Below are 19,739 nucleotides of genomic sequence, written 5' to 3' on the forward strand. Positions count from 1 at the left end.
AAGTTTCTGGAAATAGTACGCCAGGTGCAGAATAGCTATGTCCCACAGAAGAAATTGTTCTCAGATGGCAGGGATAAAGAAACGTGCCTGACAAGGGAAGTTAAGGACTGCATAAAAGTCAAGGAAAGGGCATATAAGGTAGCAAAAGTGAGTGGGAAGTTCGATGATTGGGAAGTTGTTAAAATCCAACTGAAGGCAACTAAAAAAAAGTTATAAGAAGGGAAAAGATGAAATATGAGGGCAAACTGGCTGATAATATAAGCAGGATACTAAAAGTTTTTCAAGTTACATAAAGAATAAAAGGGAGGTGAGAGTTGACATTGGACCACTGTAAACTGATGCTGGTAAGGGAGTAATGGAAAACAAAGACATGGCAGATGAACTTAATAAGTACTTTACTTCAGAATTTACTGTGGAAGACACTGGATGTATGCCAGAGGTCTGTGAGTGTCAGGGAAAAGAAGTGAGTGTCATTGCTATTACAAAGGAAAAAGTGCTATGCCAACTAAAAGGTCTTAAGGTGGATAAGTCACCTGGACCAGATGGACTACATCGTGGAGTCCTAAAAGAGGTTGCTGAAGAGGTAACTAATACATTGGTCAGGATTTTTCAAGAATCACTTGATTCTAATATAGTTCCAGAGGATTGGAAAACTGCAAATGCAAGGGAGGAAGACAAAAAAAAGAGGAAATTATAGGCCATTTAGCCCCACCTCAGTGGTTGAGAAAGTGTTGGAGTCCATTATTAAGGTCGAGGTTTCTGTACAGGGAAATCTTATCTGACAAATCTTTAGAATTCTTCGAGGAAGTAAGAAGCAGGGTGGACAAGGGAGAGGCAGTAGATGTCATTTACTTAGATTTTCAGCTGTTTTATAGGGTGCCACACATAGGGTACTTAGCAAAATAAAATACTATCGTGTTACTGGAGATATACTGACATGGAAGGAAGAATGGCTGACAGGTAGGAGACAGCGAGAGGGAATTAGAGGGGCATTTTCTGATTGGCTGCCAGTGACTAGTGGTGTATCCCAGGGGTCAGTATTGGGACCACTACTTTTCATATTGTTTGTCAATAATTTAGATAGTGGAATTGACGGCTTTGTGGCAAAATATGCAGATGATATGAAGATAGGTGGAGGGGTAGGTAGTGCTGAGGAAGCAATGCGATTGCAGAAGGACGGACAAATTGGAAGAATGGGCAAAAAAGTGGCAGATGGAATACAGTGTTGCAAAATGTATGATAATGCATTTTGGTAAAAGGAACAATAGTGCAGACTATTATATTAATTTGGAGAAAATACATAAGAGGTGCAGAGGGACTTAGGAGCCCCCGTGCAAGACTCCCAAAAGGTTAATTTATAGGCTAAGTCTGTGGTAAAGAAGACAAATGCAATGTTGGCATTTATTTCAAGGGGAATAAAATATAAAAACAAAAAAAAATGCTGAAGCTTTATAAGCCACTAGTCAGGCCGCACTTGGAGTATTGTCAACAGTTTTGGGCCCCTTATCTCAGAAAAGATGTATTGTTATTGGAGAGAGTCTAGGGGATGATTCTGGGAATGAAGGGTTTAACATATGAGGAGCATCTAGCAGCTTTGGGCCTGTACTCACTGGAATTTAGAAGAATGCGTGGGGATCTCTTTGAAACCTAGCAAATGTTGAAAGGTGGATGTGGATAGGATGTTTCCTATGGTGGGGGTACCAGAACTAGAGGGCACAGCCTCAAAATTGAGGGGCAACCTTTTAGAACACAGTTATAAAAATTTTTTTTGCCAAAGACTGGTGAATCTGTGGAATGTTTACCACAGACTGGTGGAGGCCTAGTCCGTGGGTATATTTAAAGTACAAGTTGATAGATTCCTGATTGATTGGGCCAGCAAGGGATATGGTGAGAGGCCAGGTGTATGGGGTTGAATGGGATCTGGGATCAGCCATGATGAAATGGCAGAGCGGACTTGACGGGCTGAATGGCTTAATTCTGCTCTTATGTTTTATGGTCTTACAGGCTCAACAGGCAGGATGCAGGGCGAGTGATTCCACTGGAAGAGGAGTCTAGAATAAGGAGAAGTGTTCCTGGAACAAGGAACAGATCTTTAGGATTGAGATAAATAAGAAATTTCTTCACCCAAATATTCATTAATCTTCAGAATTCTCTTCCTTAGAGTTGTCTGGTGGCTCAGCCATTGAGAGTCATATCAGTTTTTGGATACTAAGGAAATCAAGAGAAATGGGAATAGTGCAGGAAAACTGTGCTAGAAACATAGAAAACCTACCGCACTAAACAGACTCTTCGGCCCACAAAGCTGTGCCGAACATCCTTACCTTAGAACTGCCTAGGCTTACCCATAGCCCTCGATTTTTCTAAGCTCTATGTACCTATCCAGGAGTCTCTTAAAAGACCCTATTGTTTCCGCCTCCACCACCGCTGCCAGCAGCCCATTCCACGCACTCACCACTCTCTGGGTAAAAAACTTACCCCTGACATCTCCTCTCTACCTACTTCCCAGCACCTTAAAACTATGCCCTCTCATGCTAGCCGTGCTGAGGAACACAAGTAGCCACGATCTTGATAAACTGTGGAATCTGTTAAAGGATCGTTCAGAGAGCAGTTGCTGAACTGTCGAGTTTGGTTCATTCCTCAGATTGTTTTCAATATTTTTAACAAAGTATAATTTATTCAAAATAAAAGCAATTATAAGAATAAAGCATGCAATGTGTCTTCATTCTTATATTCATTGACAATACATTACAAAGTGTACAATTACATTGTTTAAAACCAATAGTGCTGTTACCACTCTTGTGACCCCCAGAGGTAGGACATTGTGACAATAATTGAAGGGCTTCCTCAACCAACCTGGCCTCTCCCTGTTCAGCAGCAGAAGAACCATACACCATGCTCCTTCCTCACCAAGTCCTTGCACCAGCTGCAGTGTGTCCATCAGCATGGATTCCTGTAGCCTGGAATGAGCCAGTTGGCAGCATTCCTTTACATGGACATCTCCATGTGCTGGCAGACCAGCAAGTTTCCGGTAGATCAAAGGGTGACTTGCACTGAGTTGATAATCTGCCAGCAGCACTTGACGTCTATCTCTGTGTGTGTCCCTTAAAATAAGAGTTCAATCCAAATATTCAGATGGAGGAATGAGAACACTAATCTTGTGATGATACGCTATCAACTTTAAATCCAAAGGGCAGCTACATCTCAAAGTTCAAAATTCAAAGGTGGGCAAAAAAAAACTTGCAAAAGACAACAAATTGTGTAACTACAAAAAAATCAAAATAATAATAATGAATAAATAAGATAATTAGAGGGTTTTCAGACAGCAAAATACTTTGGGGTGTATTACTCTGTGGAGTACTTGACGATCGCTATTACAGATAGTCGACAAAGGATGCAAAATTGCATGCACGAGTTCATCAATCAGGCCAGAGTGAAATATTAACCTGCTTGTAATGAAACTCCATGTCTTTATCATCTATTATTTAGCTTGTCTAAACAGCTGTGTAATGAACTTAAATTAGAAGCAATTTCTTCAGTCACCATATGCTTCATCTGTCGACAATCACCAAATCTATAAATAAGACGCTTTTTGAAATGGTTATTTTGATTCAATTGAAGTGGACCGTCCATCTCACTTGAGCAATGGTACCACAGTGATGAAGTACGCAGTTAGTATCAGGTTAGAATCCTGATGAGAAATTGACTACATATTTCATCAAAAGGTTGCAATCCCAGTACTGACTTGTTTACTGTAATTGAACCTGAAGCTTCTGCTATTTCATCAACCTGTCACTATGCAAGGGTCAATCAACCAAGCTAGTGGGATGTGTACGTTTCTTGTGGATTAAAGTCAATGACAAAGGGTAGGAAGACTGAGGATTGGGCTGGTTACATTTGTCTATTAAAAAACATTGGATTCACAAATAAACTATGTTGGAAAGTTAGAATCATAAGCTCAATTCGTTCACTGTAAAAAAAAATCGACAGCTTTCAATTGGAAACAGAGCCACCAGTACAACCTCACTAGTATGCATCACGAGTTACAGACAGCTGTATCTTTTGATTGAAAAGATGCTGGGTCTGAAGCTGAAGCAGAAAATGATAAATGTGCTCAGCAGACACAGCATCTGTGAGGGGGGGGAGAGAGCGGCGGGGAGAGAGAGGGGGAGAGAGAGGGGGGAGAGGGGAGAGGGGGGAGGGGGGAGAGGGGGGAGGGGGGAGAGGGAGGGGGAGAGGGAAGAGGGAGAGGGAAGAGGGGGAGGGGAGGGGGAGAGATGGGGTGAGGGATGGGGAGAGGTGGAGAGCAATAGAGGGAGAGGGATAGAAGGAAAGGAATGGGGGAGAGGGAATGAGGTGGAGGGTTGGGGTAGAGGGTGGGGGTGTAGAGAGTGGAGGCAGAGGGTGGTAGGTAGAGGGCTAGGGAGAGAAACAAAAGGTAGGTAGAGCAAGAGGTATAGAGAGGAGACAGAGGGAGGGGTAGAGGTAGAGGCTGGGGGAGTGGTAGAGACAAAGGGGGGGGAGATGGAGAGGGGAACAGACGGAAGGGGAGACAGAGTGAGGGGAGATGGGAGAGGGTGATAAAATTACAGGTCAATGAACTTTCAACAGTTGTACTGAACAGCCACTGACCTGAAACACTAATTTTGTGATGCTTAGAATATTCATTCCAAATCCTACTTGACTTGATTTTCTGAAATTACCACTGGATAATCATAACCTCTAAAACTGCAACCCCTCCATCAACTCAATCTACCTGATAAGCTCCATCACCTACGCTGGTCACATCAACAAATGCACTTTCTATCAGTCATCCAGTTGCAGTATAGAATATGATAACACTTGCCCCAGGACTCTCATAAATCTGTCTCTGTTGAAGCTGACGTCTAAGACAGCAGATAGTTCTTCAGGCATTCAATATGTATGCTTGACTGCACCAGCTAGCTTTTCATGACATGATAGAGCACGCCAGCTAACACCCAAGACACAGAAATGCACTTCTGAGTGTAGACTTGCAATAAAGCAGGCTATATATCTCCTCAGAAGCTAAGAATATACACATCTAGAACTCACATGTGCCAGATGTTTTCATTCCACTGCCAGTTAAAGTGCCCATAAAAGATATAGGTCAGAATAAAATCTAGATTGCAGTTCCTTGCATCAATTCAACAGAGCCAAATGATTCGGTTTTGCTTTAGTGACCTGTATACTGAAAAATTTAAAAATCCCAGCAATGCTGTTAGCATTAATACTTTCCCTTTATAACACTGATCTATTATTTTTCAAAAAACTGAGATCTCTATTTATTTGTTTTTATTTAGAGATACAGCATGGTAACAGGCCCTTCAGATCCAACGAGCCCACACCACACAATTACTTTACACTTTATTGTCGCCAAACAATTGATACTAGAACGTACAATCATCACAGCGATATTTGATTCTGCGCTTCCCGCTCCCTGGAGTACAAATCGATAGTAAATAGTAAAAATTTAAATTATAAATCATAATTAGAAAATAGAAAATGTAAAGTAAGGTAGTGCAAAAAAACTGAGAGGCAGGTCTGCATATTTGGAGGGTACAGCCCAGGTCCGGGTCAGGATCCGTTCAGCAGTCTTATCACAGTTGGAAAGAAACTGTTCCCAAATCTGGCCATATGAGTCTTCAAGCTCCTGAGCCTTCTCCCGGAGGGAAGAGGGACGAAAAGTGTGTTAGCTGGGTGGGTCGTGTCCCTGATTATCCTGGCAGCACTGCTCCGACAGCGTGCGGAGTAAAGTGAGTCCAAGGACGGAAGATTGGTTTGTGTGATGTGCTGCGCCGTGTTCACAATCTTCTGCAGCTTCTTCCGGTCTTGGACAGGACAACTTCCATACCAGGTTGTGATGCACCCCAGAAGAATGCTTTCTACGGTGCATCTATAAAAATTAGTGAGGGTTTTAGGGGACAGGCCAAATTTCTTTAGCTTTCTCAGGAAGTAAAGATGCTGGTAGGCCTTCTTGGCAGTGAACTCTGCTTGGTTGGACCAAGTCAGGTCATTTGTGATACTGACCCCGAGGAACTTAAAGCTTTTCACCTGTTCCACTTGCGCACCACCGATGTAAATTGGGTCGTGCGATCCGCTATTCCTTCTGAAGTCAACAACCAATTCCTTCGTCTTGCTGACGTTGAGGGATAGGTTATTGTCTTTGCACCATGCCACCAGGTTCTTAATTTCCTCTCTGTACTCAAACTCATCATTAACCGAGATACGGCCTACAATTGTTGTGTAATCAGCAAACTTATATATTGAGTTCGATGGAAACTTGGATACACAATCATGAGTGTACAGTGAGTACAGCAGGGGGCTGAGTACACAGGCTTGTAGGGTACCGGTGCTCAGGGTGATTGTAGAGGAGAGCTTGTCCCCTACTTTTACAGCCTGGGTCCTGTCTGTGAAGAAGTTGGAAGATCCAGCTGCAGATCTGAGAATTACACCCATGTGATCAATTAACCTATCAACCAGTACATCTTACAACTGTGGGAGATAATTGCAGAACCCGGAGGAAACTCATGCAGTCATGGGGAGAACATACAGTGCCTGTTAAAAGTATTCACCTGCTTGGTAGTTTTCATGATTTATTGTTTTTCAACATTGAATCACAGTGGATTTAATTTGTCTTTTTGACACTGATCAACAGAAAAAACTCTTTCACGTCAGTCAAAACAGATTTCTACATAGTGATCTAAATTAATTACAAATATAAAACACAAAATAATTGATCGCATAAGTATTCACCCCTTCAAGTCAGTATTACAGCCTTGAGTCTGTGTGGAGAGGGCTCTATTAGCTTTGCACATCTGGACACTGCAATTTTTCGCCATTCTTCTTTACAAAACTGCTCAGATTGCATGGGGATTGTAAATGAAAAGCCCTATTCAAGTCCAGCCACAAATTATCAATTGGATTGAGATCTGGACTCTGGCTTGGCCACTCCAGGACATTAATTTTGTTATTTTTAAGCCATTCCTGTGTAGCTTTGGCTTTATACTTGGGGTCATTGTCTTGCTGGAAAACAAACCTTCTCCCAAGTCACAGTTCTCTTGCAGACTGCATCAGGTTTTCCTCCAGGATCTCCCTGTATTTTGCTGCATTTATTTTACCTTCTACCTTCACAAATCCTTCAGGGCCTGCTGCAGTGAAGCATCCCCACAGCATGATGCAGCCACCGTCATGCTTCATGGTAAGGATGGTGTATTTTTGATGATGTGCAGTGCTTGGCTTATGCCAAACATAGTGTATGGTCTGATAGCCTAAAAGCTCAATTTTGGTTTCAAAGCATAGAACCTTCCTCAGAGTCTCCCACATGCCTTCTGGCAAACTCTAGCAGAGATTTCATGTGAATTTTTCAACAGTGGCTTTCCCTTTGCCACTCTCCCATAAAGCTGCAACTGGTGAAGCACCTGGGCAACAGTTGTCGTTAGCACAGTCTCTCTCATCTCAGCCACTGAAGCTCGTAGCTCCTCCATCACTCATCCCCTTCTTGCACGGTTTTTGAGGACAGTCTCTAGGCCTAATTACAGCTGTGTCATATTCTTTCCATATCTTGATGACTGACCTAACTGTACTCCAAGGGATATTCAGTGTCTTGGAAATTTTCTTGAATCCATCTCCTGACTTGTGCATTTCAATACCCTTTTTCTGGAGTTGCCTGGAGTGTTCTTATGTCTTCACGTGTAGTTTTTTTTTCATATTAAGGGCGGGGGGGGGGAGTACTTATGCAATCAGTTATTTTGTGTTTTATATTTGTAATTAATTTAGATCACTCGTAGAGATCGGTGTTCACTTTGACACAGAAGTCTTTTCTATTGATCAGTGTCAAAAAGCTAATTAAATCCACTGTAATTTAATGTAAAACAATAAAATATGAAAACTTCCAAAGGGGGTGAATACTTTATATAGGCACTGTACAAACTCCTTGCAGACAGCAATGGGAATTGAACCTGGGTCATTGACACTGTAAAGCATTATGTTACCATGCCACCCCGAATGGAAAAGGATTTGTTGTTTCACCTAATTCTTCATCACGCATGCTTTGAATGTTTGTGCATCATGCACACAACAATATAGCTAAGTTTAAGTGTGTCCAAAGCGAACACTGTTTGTCACATATAAAAACAAAAATACAGAAATATTCAGCAGGTCAGGCAGCATCTTCGGAGATGAAAGCAGAATCATCACTGCATGCCCCTCCATAGATGCTGCCTGACTTGCCGACTTCCTGTAACAATTTCTGTGTGTTTATCATGGCATTCTGATTGATAGCCAATCAGTTGGGAAAGCTGATTACCTGAAATTACTGAATTCAACAGAGAGGTCTGGGGGGTGTAATATGCCTACTTGGAGGATTAGATGTTGCTCCTTAAGCTTATGTTGAACTGACTGGCACAGTGTCAGAGACAAAGAGAGCATGATCAATATGGGCGTTAATCATTTGTCCTCCTTCCATTTCTGGGTATTGCATCCAGCGTGCAGCATATGTGGCCTCCTCTACTGGAGAAAGCAAACACAAAATGGTGATTCCTTTGTGGAATACCTCTGTGCAGAATGCAAAGGTGACACTGAGCGACAGATACCTGTCACTTCAATTCTGTCCCTCTCCTGCTCTGAATTCTTTTTCTTCAGCACTGTTCCAACGAAGACCAATATACATTCGAGAGGGAGCATTAGATCTTCCAACCAGACACTTTACAACAAAGGGACAATTTCAACCCTTCTGAAACTGTAACATTAGCTTTTTTTCATCTCTCTGCAAAGATGCTACCTGATTTGTTGGACATTTCCAGTATTCAATGTTATATCAGATTTCCAGCAGTATACTCTATCTGGTAGTTCCAGCACATTTTTGCTCTCTCCTGTCATCCTTATCCCCAAGATTCCTCCAAAGAATCTTGTTGTTTACATTTGACATTCCAAATATAATTCACACCAGCATTAAACTCCATCTGCTGCTTCTACCTCTATATTTCTAACAGGTCTACGTCCTGCTATATCCTTTTACAGCCTTCCTCACTCGCCATAATTCCACCAAACTTTATGGCACTTTCAAATTTACCCATCAGTCCACCTACACCTTCAGCCAGATAATTTGTATATAATAACAGAGATCCCAGCATGGATCCTTTGTAGAACATCATTTGCCAGACTTCCAGTCAGAACATCGCCCCTCTACCACAATCTTCTGTCTTTAATAGCCAAGCTAACTTTGAATCCAATCCTCCATGTGCATTTATCTTCTCAATAATCCTACCACAAGTGACATTTTCAAAAGCTTTACTGGAGCCCATATATATCACATCAACTGCCCTCTCCACATAAGTCACTTTCCTCACCTCCTCAAAATGATCAATCAAATTTAAAATACTGAACTTCCCCACAAAAGGCCATACTGACCAGACATAATAAATCAATACTTTTCCAGATGTCTGTAATCCCTATCCCTAATAATCTTCTCTAATAAATTCTCTGCCACCAATGCAAGGCTCACTAACTTTAATTTCCTGGATTATCTCTGATGAGGTGGAATCGTGGAGGGAGTGCAAATGAAGTTGCATTTCCTTCAGTATAATACAGTTGAAAATGTCATTGTTTCCACTGAAACACGGTCTCAGCTTTCAGAAACCATCTCTGTTGAAGTCATGCACAGATGAAGGCATACATCTAAAAAATGGCAATCTATTTGCACCAAGTACCAGAGAAGTGAATTTCTTGGACTACTGATAATAGTTACCCAATGGTACATTTGGTATTACTGCTCTGGAATGAGGGTCATTAAGCATTGCCTCTGTTAAGAAATTACGAGCTAATCTCTATTGATTTCACTCAGATGACAGAATTGATAACAACTGAATCAAGCATCTAAGAAACAGAAGCATCCTTCTCTGCAGTTTGACTACAAGACACAGGAGCAGGATTAGGCCATTTGGCCCATTGAATCTGCTCCACCATTCCATCAGGACTGATTTATTATCCCCCCAAACTCATTCTTTTGCCTCCTCCTCATAACCTTTGACACCCTCAGAAATCATGAACCTATCGGTCTCTGTTTTAAACATACCCACTACCTTGGCCTCTGCAGCTGATTCACCAGCCTCTGGCTGAAGAAATTCCTTCTCATCTCTGTCCTAAATGAATGTCCTATTCGAGGCCGTGCTCTCTGTGGGGGGGGGGGGGGGGGTAGTCAGCCTTGGTGTGTGGGAGGAATCATTCCCAGTTCAGAACCCTGCATCAGGTCCAAGGCTGGAGGAGGGAGATGGCCTGTATAAAGCAGAAAGGTGGAATGCTGACACAAGGGCACAGGTGATTGGTGGAACAAAGTGTTGGAGGGGTGAGTGACAATCTGCGTCACCTGATTCTGTCTTCCAACTTCAACCCGACCCCCTTGGCTCAATCCTCCTGCCGTCCTTCTCCCATCCCTTCCATCCACCAATCCTCTCCCTTCTGGCCATCACCCCTCCACTCTCAGTCCTGATGCTGGGTCAACAATTCCTTTCCCCTCACAGACGGTGCTTGACCTGTCAAGTTCCTCTGGCTGATTATTTATTGATTGTTGTACCTTGTCCAGCCTGGTAAAAATAAAGTTTAAAGGTTAGCTTTGTTTGTCACATGTAACACTGAAACATAAAGTGAAATATATTGTTTTGTATCAACAACCAATACAGTCCAAAGTGTACAGGAAGCAGACCGCAAGTGTTGCCATGCTTCTGGCACCAAAATAGCATAACACAACCTGCTAACCCTAACTTGTATGTCTTTGGAATGTGGGAGGAAACCGGAGCACCCGGATGAAATCCACTCAGTCACAAGGAGAATGTACGAACACATTACAGACAGCAGCAGGAATTCAAACCCGATCCTACACCTAGCGCTAAAAAGTGTTATGCTAACCAATTCAGAATCAGAATCAGGTTTATTATCACCAGCATGTGATGTGAAATTTGTTAACTTAGCAGCAGCGGTTCAATGCAATATGTAATCTAGCAAGAGAGAAAAAAAATAAAACATAAGAAATAAACAAGTAGATCAATTATGTATATTAAATAGATTTTTTTAAAAATGTGCAAAAACAGAAATAGTGTATATTAAAAAGGTGAGGTAGTGTCCAAAGCTTCAATGTCCATTTAGGAATCGGATGGCAGAGGGGAAGGAGCTGTTCCTGAATCGCCGAGTGAGTGCCTTCAAGGCTTCTGTATCTCCTACCTGATGGTAACAATGAGAAATGGGCATGCCCTGAGTGCTGGAGGTCCTTCTGCATAGAATTCTGTATAGTTCAGCGAAATCACCTATCATTCTTCCAAACTCTGGAAATTACTGGCTCAATGTGCTTTTGTTGCATACTGGTGAACTCCCCCATCTCAGGAGTCTCTATACCAAGTACATGTTGTTAAAGATGGAGGATCTGTATTCCAAGTGAAATCTCATCAGAGTTCATTCTGATGTCATCCTGCTCCTGCTCCTCTTTCTCATAAATGTTGGTCTTGACAACAACATCCCACATCTGAGACAGTGCAGGTGAACTTCAGCAACTTCTGGCTGGTGGCTAATGTAACAAGGAAAACAACTAAATACTTTATTAATCACACTTCTTCTGGTAAACGATCATCGCATATAATAGTCTGTAACTTCCCTTTAGACTTGAAGGCAGAGCAGAGGCAAGGCAAGGCGTACACAAGGTTCGAGCCATTTAAGCACCACGCTGAAGGCTGAATCGAGGTGGGTCAGTTCAGGCATCACAGCGTACTGATTTGACTAAACTCAATGTTTGGACAGACTTAAGCACTGTGGCAAATAGGAAAGGCCAGCTACAGGCCGAATCAAGGCAGTGAGGTCCAGGTCCCAGAGCATATCGAGGTGATTAAACCTGATGTTCAGTCGTTGATTTAGGTGCCAGGCCGGATTTTAAAGGTCAGGGTGTCGGGGCCTGAGACAAGGGACAAACTCATTCAGATCACTGCTCCATGTGGTTTACTTGGCTCTGCACTGAACTATTGGACTCTCCTGTGGACTTCAGTCCAAAATGCTATTTGCTTCCATTTCTTTTCTCCGCACATTGGGCGTTTGATGGTCTTTTTTAAAATGATTTTTTGGGGTTTGTTTGTTTTGTGGCTGCCTATTAGGAGACAATCTCATGGTTGTATAATGTATACATACTTTGAAAATAAACTTATTGAGATTCAGCGCGGAGTAGGCCTACTGTCCTTTAGAGCTGCACCACCAAGCAATCCACCAATTTAATGCTAGTCTAATCACGGGACAATTTACAAGGACCAATTAACCTACCAACTAGTAAGTCTTTGGTCTGTGGGAGGAAACTGAAGCGCCCGAAGAAAACACTCAAAATCATGGGCAGAACATACAAACTCCTTACAGGCATGGCGGGAACTGAACCCTGGTTGCCGGTATCATAAAGCACTCTGCTAACCACTATGCTACTGTGCCTTTGAACTTTGAACTAGTGAAAGAATAATCTATGAATAAGAATACTTTACAAACCTATGTACATCTACCACAGTGAAATAAATATGGCGTTAAATGATCTTCGAGACTTATGTCAACTCACAGTGAATCAAAAGTGAAATTTCAGTGCCTCAGGCAACTTTGTTTGAACATTTGTTTCGCTAATGTTACGTGAATTCTTGATAGAAAAGCAAGACAGATTGGCTGAAATTCATGCAATCTAAGTATTTTCTCAGAATATTTACTGACATGAGAATGGCTTTCAGACTGTCCTCAGCATGTTGATGTTTACAATACCAGAATCAGAGTCAGGTTTAACATCACTGACATTGGTCATGAAATTTGTTGTTTAAGAGCAACAACAGAGTGAATACATGTTTATGTATGTGTATATGCATATATAAGATTAAATTAAATAAGTACTGCTAACAGTCCAAAAAAACAGTGAGATAGTGTTCATGGGATGGTTCATTGTCCATTCCGAAATCTAATGGTGGAGGGGAAGAAGCTGTTTCTAAAACGTTGAGTGCATGTCTTCAGGCTCTTGTACCTGGACGTTCTAGGTGATGGGGGTCCTTAATGATAGACGGCACCTTTTCGAGGCATCGCTGTTTGAAGATGACGATGATAAAGTCAAAGAAACAAAGCTGCAAGGCTAATACTTGAAGCACAGATTTAAGATTTAAGCTTCAGAAATCACCTTACGTTGCATACAATTGCTTCATTAATCTCAAAGAGACAAGCTGAATTTCCCAACAGATGTCTTATATATGAACTATTTCAACAGTGAAATTATTCATTTCCCTAAATCATGGTTAGCATTTGCATTATTTTCTCTCTTATTCCTGAACTGCATAAATAAAACTTTCAAAGGCAGAAGGCACATTATTACACAAAATGCTGGAGGAACTCAGCAGGTCGGGCAGCATCTATGGAAAGGAAAAAAACAATCGACGTTTTGGGCTGAGACCCTTCTTCAGGAGGGTCTTGCCCTGAAACACTCTTCATTCCTCTCCATAGATGCTGCCTGACCTGCTGAATTCCTCCAGCATTTTGTGTGTGTTGCACTGGAATTTCCAGCATCTGGAGAATCTCTTATGCCTAACATTATCTAAGATAACCTCAATATTTCTGTGAATTAACAGAAGCCTGGTTAGCATGATTCACATGGATCTAAACAAGTGCTTTTAGTTTTAGACCCAGATCAATGATAGCACTCCAACATGGCATTTAGATCATGGATAGACAGAGACCTTTTTCCCAGGGAGGAAATGGCTAGTACCAGGAGCATAATTTTATCTAGCTTGGAGGAAGGTACAAGGAGGACATCAGAGGTAAGTTCTTTTCACAGAGAGTGGTGAATGCATGGAATGGTGGTAGAGGCAGATACATTGGGCATGTTTCAGGTACATGGATGATAGAAAATTGGAGGGCGAGATAGGAGGGAAAGGATAGATTGATCTTAAGAGTAGGTTAAAAGGTTAGCACAACATTGTGGACCAAAGCGCCTGCACTGTGCTGTAGTGCTCTATGTTTTCTGAAAAGTGGACAGCAGTTATAGTGTATATTTGAACAGCCAAATTAGTAAAATAATGATGTTAAATATTACTTTGGCCAGATGAAGTGAGAATAAACTGGATAAATATTGTGTTTGCAATACTCTTATGCAGCAAATTTATGTGGTAAAAGCTCAGGTAAAACTAAATGCATTTCAATATTTCTGGATTTCAGCAGTCTCTTCAATGTTACCTGAACATCAATACAACACTGTACTGTACTGGATAATGTTAACATTTTCAGAATCAATTAAAGCTGTTCAAACCTCCTCAACCTTGACCTCTTAAACTCAATCTAAATAAAAGACTAACAATGAGGAAGAAGTTCTCCTTAAATACTACATTGACATCTTTAGGGACTAAGCCCAGATAGAGTGGACGTGGAGAGAATGTTTCCACATAGAATGGGAGTCTAGGACCAGAGATGTTCTTAAGGGAATGCTGTCGCCTTGCACAGCCCAGGTTGCAAGAGGATGTGCTAAGTGATGCAAAAGGCTTTGTAGGGAAGGATCCTGATGAAGGTTCTCAGCTGGATATTGTTTATTCATTTCCATAGATGCTGCCTGACTTGCTGACTTCTTCCAGCATTTTGTATGTGTTATAGGGAAGGATGTCTAAGGTCTTTTTGCTCTGGATACTGAGGGGCTAAATGCTGTGTAGCCCTGTACCCCTTTCACCAATCAACTTCCCAGCTCTTTAGCTCTTGTGTTAGGTGAAACTGGGAGGGGGAGGGATGAAGTAGATTTTAAAGATGGGGTGGGGGGGAGACAGAAACACCTTGTGTTTCTCCCTCTCCTCCCCCACTTTTTAAATCTACCCCTCATCTCCAGTCCTGCCGAAGGGTCTCGGCTCAAAACGTCGACTGTACTTTTTTCCATAGATGCTGCCTGGCATTTTGTCTGTGTTGATTCTATGTTCTGATGTTTTAAATATCTTGTCAATATTTTTATGAATAAATCTTATTTGTGAAATATAAAAATTTAAGTGCCTACTAGTTATTCAAAATACATCTAAACACAATGTCAATAACTACATATTCACATTTCCAATGATGCTGATCTATTGAAGAATTCTAAGACTAATTCTGTAACAGAGACAGCATTAGATCTATAATCCTTGGTAAATGTGTATGCCAGCAGTTTTGCTTTGAGTCTTTCAACCTAAAAATTAGAGACTCAACTAAATATTTACACTCAGAGGCCACTTTAATACCTTCTCGTTAATGCAAATATCTAATCAGCCAATCACATGGCAGCAACTCAATGCAAAAAAGTATGCAGACGTGGGCAAGTGGTTCAGTTGTCGTTCAGACCAAACATCACAATGGGGGAAAAATTGTGATCCAAGTGACTTTGACCGTGGCTAATTGTTGGTGCCAGAATGGCTGGTTTGAGTATCTCAAAAACTGCTGATCTCCTAGGATTTTCAATCACAACAGTCACTAGAGTTAACAGAGAATGGTGCAAAAACAAACAAAAAAGATCCAGTGAGCAACTGTCTCACGAACCACCTTCATCTGTCGAGTTGAACATTTTCTCTAACAAAATCTTTTGACAACTGAAACATGGATAAAGAAAACTATAAAGAACTTTTAACATTCTTTTTTATAGAAAGTCCTCAGTGAAAAGCAATTTGGAATACTTTCCATTCAATGCCACGGACTGTTGCTTTTTCTGAATCCGTGACTTCTCTCCAACAATTTTAATCAGTTTTTAGGTAGTATTTATTAGGATGGAACTAATTTACACAGAAACAGAACCTAGAAATCAAAGAATGTAGAACGAGCATAGACCCTTCAGCACACCATGCCTGTGACGACCATGATGCAGATTAAACTAATCCCATCTGACTGCATGTTCTATTCCCCTTTTCCCTGTCTGTGTAGTCTGCCTAAATACTTATCGAACATCGTTATTGTATGTTTCTCTGGTAGTGCATTCGAGGCACATAACATTCACTATGTTTAAAAAAAACCTTGCTTCACACATCTCCTTTAAACTTACCCATCTCATAGAACTTTCTTTCATCCATGTGCTCATCTAAGAGTCTATTAAATGTCCCTAATATATCTGCCTTGATCACCAGCTCTCGTAGCACATTCCTTGCAGTCACCACTCCCTGTGTAAAATATCTCCTTCAGACAACACCCTCTACTTTCCTCCAATCACTTTCAAATTATGCCCCCTCATTTTAACCATTTCCACCTCGGGCAGAAAGGCAGTAACTATCCACACTATCTATGCCTCTTAGCATACACTTTTATCAACTATCTTCTCATCCTGCTCTAGCTCGCTCATTCTGTAAGAGGCATTCTCTAATCCAGATAGCATCTTGTTAGATCTCCTCTGCGCTCTCTCTAATGAGGAGACTAGAACTGAACATAATACTCTATGTTTGGTCTATCCAGAAATTATACAGCTGCAACATTATCTCGCAGCTCTTGAACTCAATCCTGATTAATAAAAGCCAAACACCTTATGCCTTCTTAACCACCCTATCAATGTATGCAGCAACCTTGAGGGATCTATGTATGTGGATCCCAAGATCTCTCTGTTCCTCTACACTGTAAGGATCCTGCCACTAACCCTGTATTCTGTCTTCAAGTTTGACCTTCACTTCACACTTTTCCGGATTAAACTCTATTTGCCAGCTATCAGCCCAGCTCAGCATCCTGCACAAGGCCATGCTCCCCCTAATAAAACATCTAAAACATCCAAATGAATGTAAATCCTGAGTCTAAGAATCTTCTCCCATCACTGATGGAACGTTCCCCAGCATTTAATTTCCTGGTTTGTCCCTGTAAAGGTAAAACACTGGCTATTTTCCAGTTTTCTGGCACCTCACCCATGCTTAAAGAGGTTACAATATCTCTGACAAGGTCTCAGAAATCTCCCCCTTTGCTTCCCTTAGTATCCTTGGATGAACCCCATTAGGCCCTGGGGGCTCATCCATCTGAATGATTTCCAAGGCATTCAAGACTTACCCTTTCATAGCCTTTTCATGCCATGGAATATCAACATATCCCTTCATAATCTCACCATCATTCATGCCCTTATAGGTGAATAGTGATTTGAAGGACCTCACCCATTCCCTCTGGGTCCATGCACAAATCCCCATCTTTGTCCTTGACTGGACCTCATTCATAAAATGTCTTGGGATTTTTCTTAATCCTATTTGCCATGGACATTTAATGGCCAGTTTCAACCCTCCTAATTTCTGTTCAAATTCCTTCTTGTTTATTTTATATTCGTCATTAAACCTTACATGTTTCCATCTTCTTTTTGACTAAAGTTTCCTGAGTCTTGCCTTCTGCATCGTTATCTTTCATTCTCACAGGTACTCGCTGGTCCTGAACTCTTATCAATTGTCAGTCAGGATGACAATAGTAAACTTCCTTCCCTGAAGTACACAACTGAAACAGGTGAGCTATTACTGACTACTATTGCTAGTGATCCAGGCCATGCATTCTTTTCATAGCTGCCATTAGGAAGGAGGTACAGGAGCCTTAGGTCCCATACTACCAAGTCCAGAACAGTTATTACCCCTCAACAAACAGACGCCTGAACCAGACTCACTTGACCTAATACGGAAACACGAGGAATTCTGCAGATGCTGGAAATTCAAGCAACACACATCAAAGTTGCTGGTGAACGCAGCAGGCCAGGCAGCATCTCTAGGAAGAGGTACAGTCGACGTTTCAGGCCAAGACCCTTCATCAGGACTAGACGAAGGGTCTCGGCCCGAAACGTCGACTGTACCTCTTCCTAGAGATACTGCCTGGCCTGCTGCGTTCACCAGCAACTTTGATGAGCATAACCTAATACAGAACTGGTTCTATGACCTATGAGTCCCAATGAAGAGTCTCGGCCCGAAACTTCAACTGTACTCTTCCACAGATGCTGCCTGACCTGCTAAGCTCCTCCAGCATTTTGTGTATATTACCATGACCTACGGACTCACTTTCAAGGACTCTACAACTCATGTTTTTTATATTATTTATTTATTTTCCTTTTTTTTTCTTGTATTTCAACAATTTGTAGTCTTTTGCACATTGGTTGCACATTTTTGTTGTGTGTGTAGATTTTTATTGATTCTCTTGTGTTTCTTTGTATTTACTGTGAACACATGAAAGAAAACAAATCTCAGGGTTGTATATGGTGACGTATATGTACTTTGATATTAAATTTACTTTGAGCTTTGTAATGCAGATTGATTTAATTAACTGAATTTAAATTCTTCCGCATTATAATTCCCATCTTTGTTAGATAAGTTCAATTGGCCCTCACCACAAAATTCACAAAGCCCCCACTGACACCACCCTTCAATGCCAAAACATTGCAATGTAATTTTGTCCATTTTTTTCCCTTCAGACACAAGAAAGGCATGGTACAACAGCAAAGTAGCTAGCGTAACACTACTGCAGCACCAGTGACCTAAGTTCAATTCCCACCACTGTCTGTACGGAGTTTGCACACTGTCTCTGTGACTGTAGATTTCCTCTGGTTTCCTCCCACATTCCAAAGATGTAGCAGTTAGGAGGTTAATTAGTCACATGGGTGCAATTGGGTGGCACAGATTTGCTGGGACAGATGGGCATAATAAAACCGTAAGATATAGAAGCAGAATTAGGCCATTTGGCCCATCGAGTCTGCTCCGCCATTTTATCATGGTTGATCCATTTTCCCTCTCAGCCCCAATCTCCTGCCTTTGCCCTGTATCCCTTCATTCCCTGACTAATCAAGAATCTATCAACCTCTGCCTTAAATATACCCAATCACTTGGCCTCCACAGTTGCCTGTGGCAACAAATTCCACAGATTCACCACTCTCTGGCAAAAGAAATTCCTCCTCATCTCTGTTCTATAAGGACACCCCTCTATTCTGAGGCTGCGTCTTCTGGTCTTAAGACTCTTCCACCATACAAAATATCCTCTCCATATCCACTCTATTGAGGCCCTTCAACATTCAACATAACATGTTACTGTCCTGTATCAATAAACCTCTAAAATCTGGGAGAACTCTGTGACACATGTAGATCCCAAAACATCTGCACTTTATTTTTAAGGAAGAAATGCTCAGAATCGTAATGAAAGACCACAGTGAGAGGAAGTGGTCGATCTGCTTTATGACCTGACCTACCTTTGAAATTCGTATTCTTACCATAGTGTGACACTGAATGATGGGAATAATGACATACATAGTAACACAAGCTTCATGCTTCCGAGAACCATTTCATGCCTACTATCTTCTCTTCTGGGAGTAACACTAACATTTTAAAGTGTCGCCATTTACTTCACCCCCTGCAGTGATATGTAGGCAGTCAATATATTGATAGCTACAGTAATAGTTATGTGTATTTCTTAATAAATACTGGTTATAACTTAACATTGTAAACTGAATGATGCGTCAAAATAAATGACAGACAGGGAAATACTATAATTTATAAACAATTCATTTCCTTGAAAATAAAGGGGAAACAGTAATTTCTGGTTACCTTGATGCTTCCTCCAATAAGATCAGGCGGTTCCTCTTCTGTCTCCAAGGCAACATTGATAGTGGCAAAAGGGCGACTAGCCATTTGCTGCATCTCTCGTAGAAGTTGCTATGAGACACAAGTGTATACAATGGAGGTAAATAACGAAGTGAGCAATATTATTCTTAACAATACACTGAGATTCTCCAACATTCATCTCTC

At 41.4% G+C, this 19,739-nt stretch overlaps 1 protein-coding gene across 1 annotated transcript in view; it reads right to left on the reverse strand.

The window, feature by feature from the left end:
* atrn (attractin) overlaps positions 1-19,739 on the reverse strand; it is a 408,487-nt gene that overhangs the window by 12,229 nt on the left and 376,519 nt on the right. The window contains exon 27 of the mRNA XM_072256711.1: positions 19,539-19,646. Within this exon, the coding sequence (XP_072112812.1) occupies positions 19,539-19,646 (108 nt within the window). The remainder of the gene's footprint in view (positions 1-19,538; positions 19,647-19,739) is intronic.

This window comes from Mobula birostris, chromosome 4, assembly GCF_030028105.1.
Source record: "Mobula birostris isolate sMobBir1 chromosome 4, sMobBir1.hap1, whole genome shotgun sequence".
NCBI lineage: Eukaryota > Metazoa > Chordata > Chondrichthyes > Myliobatiformes > Myliobatidae > Mobula > Mobula birostris.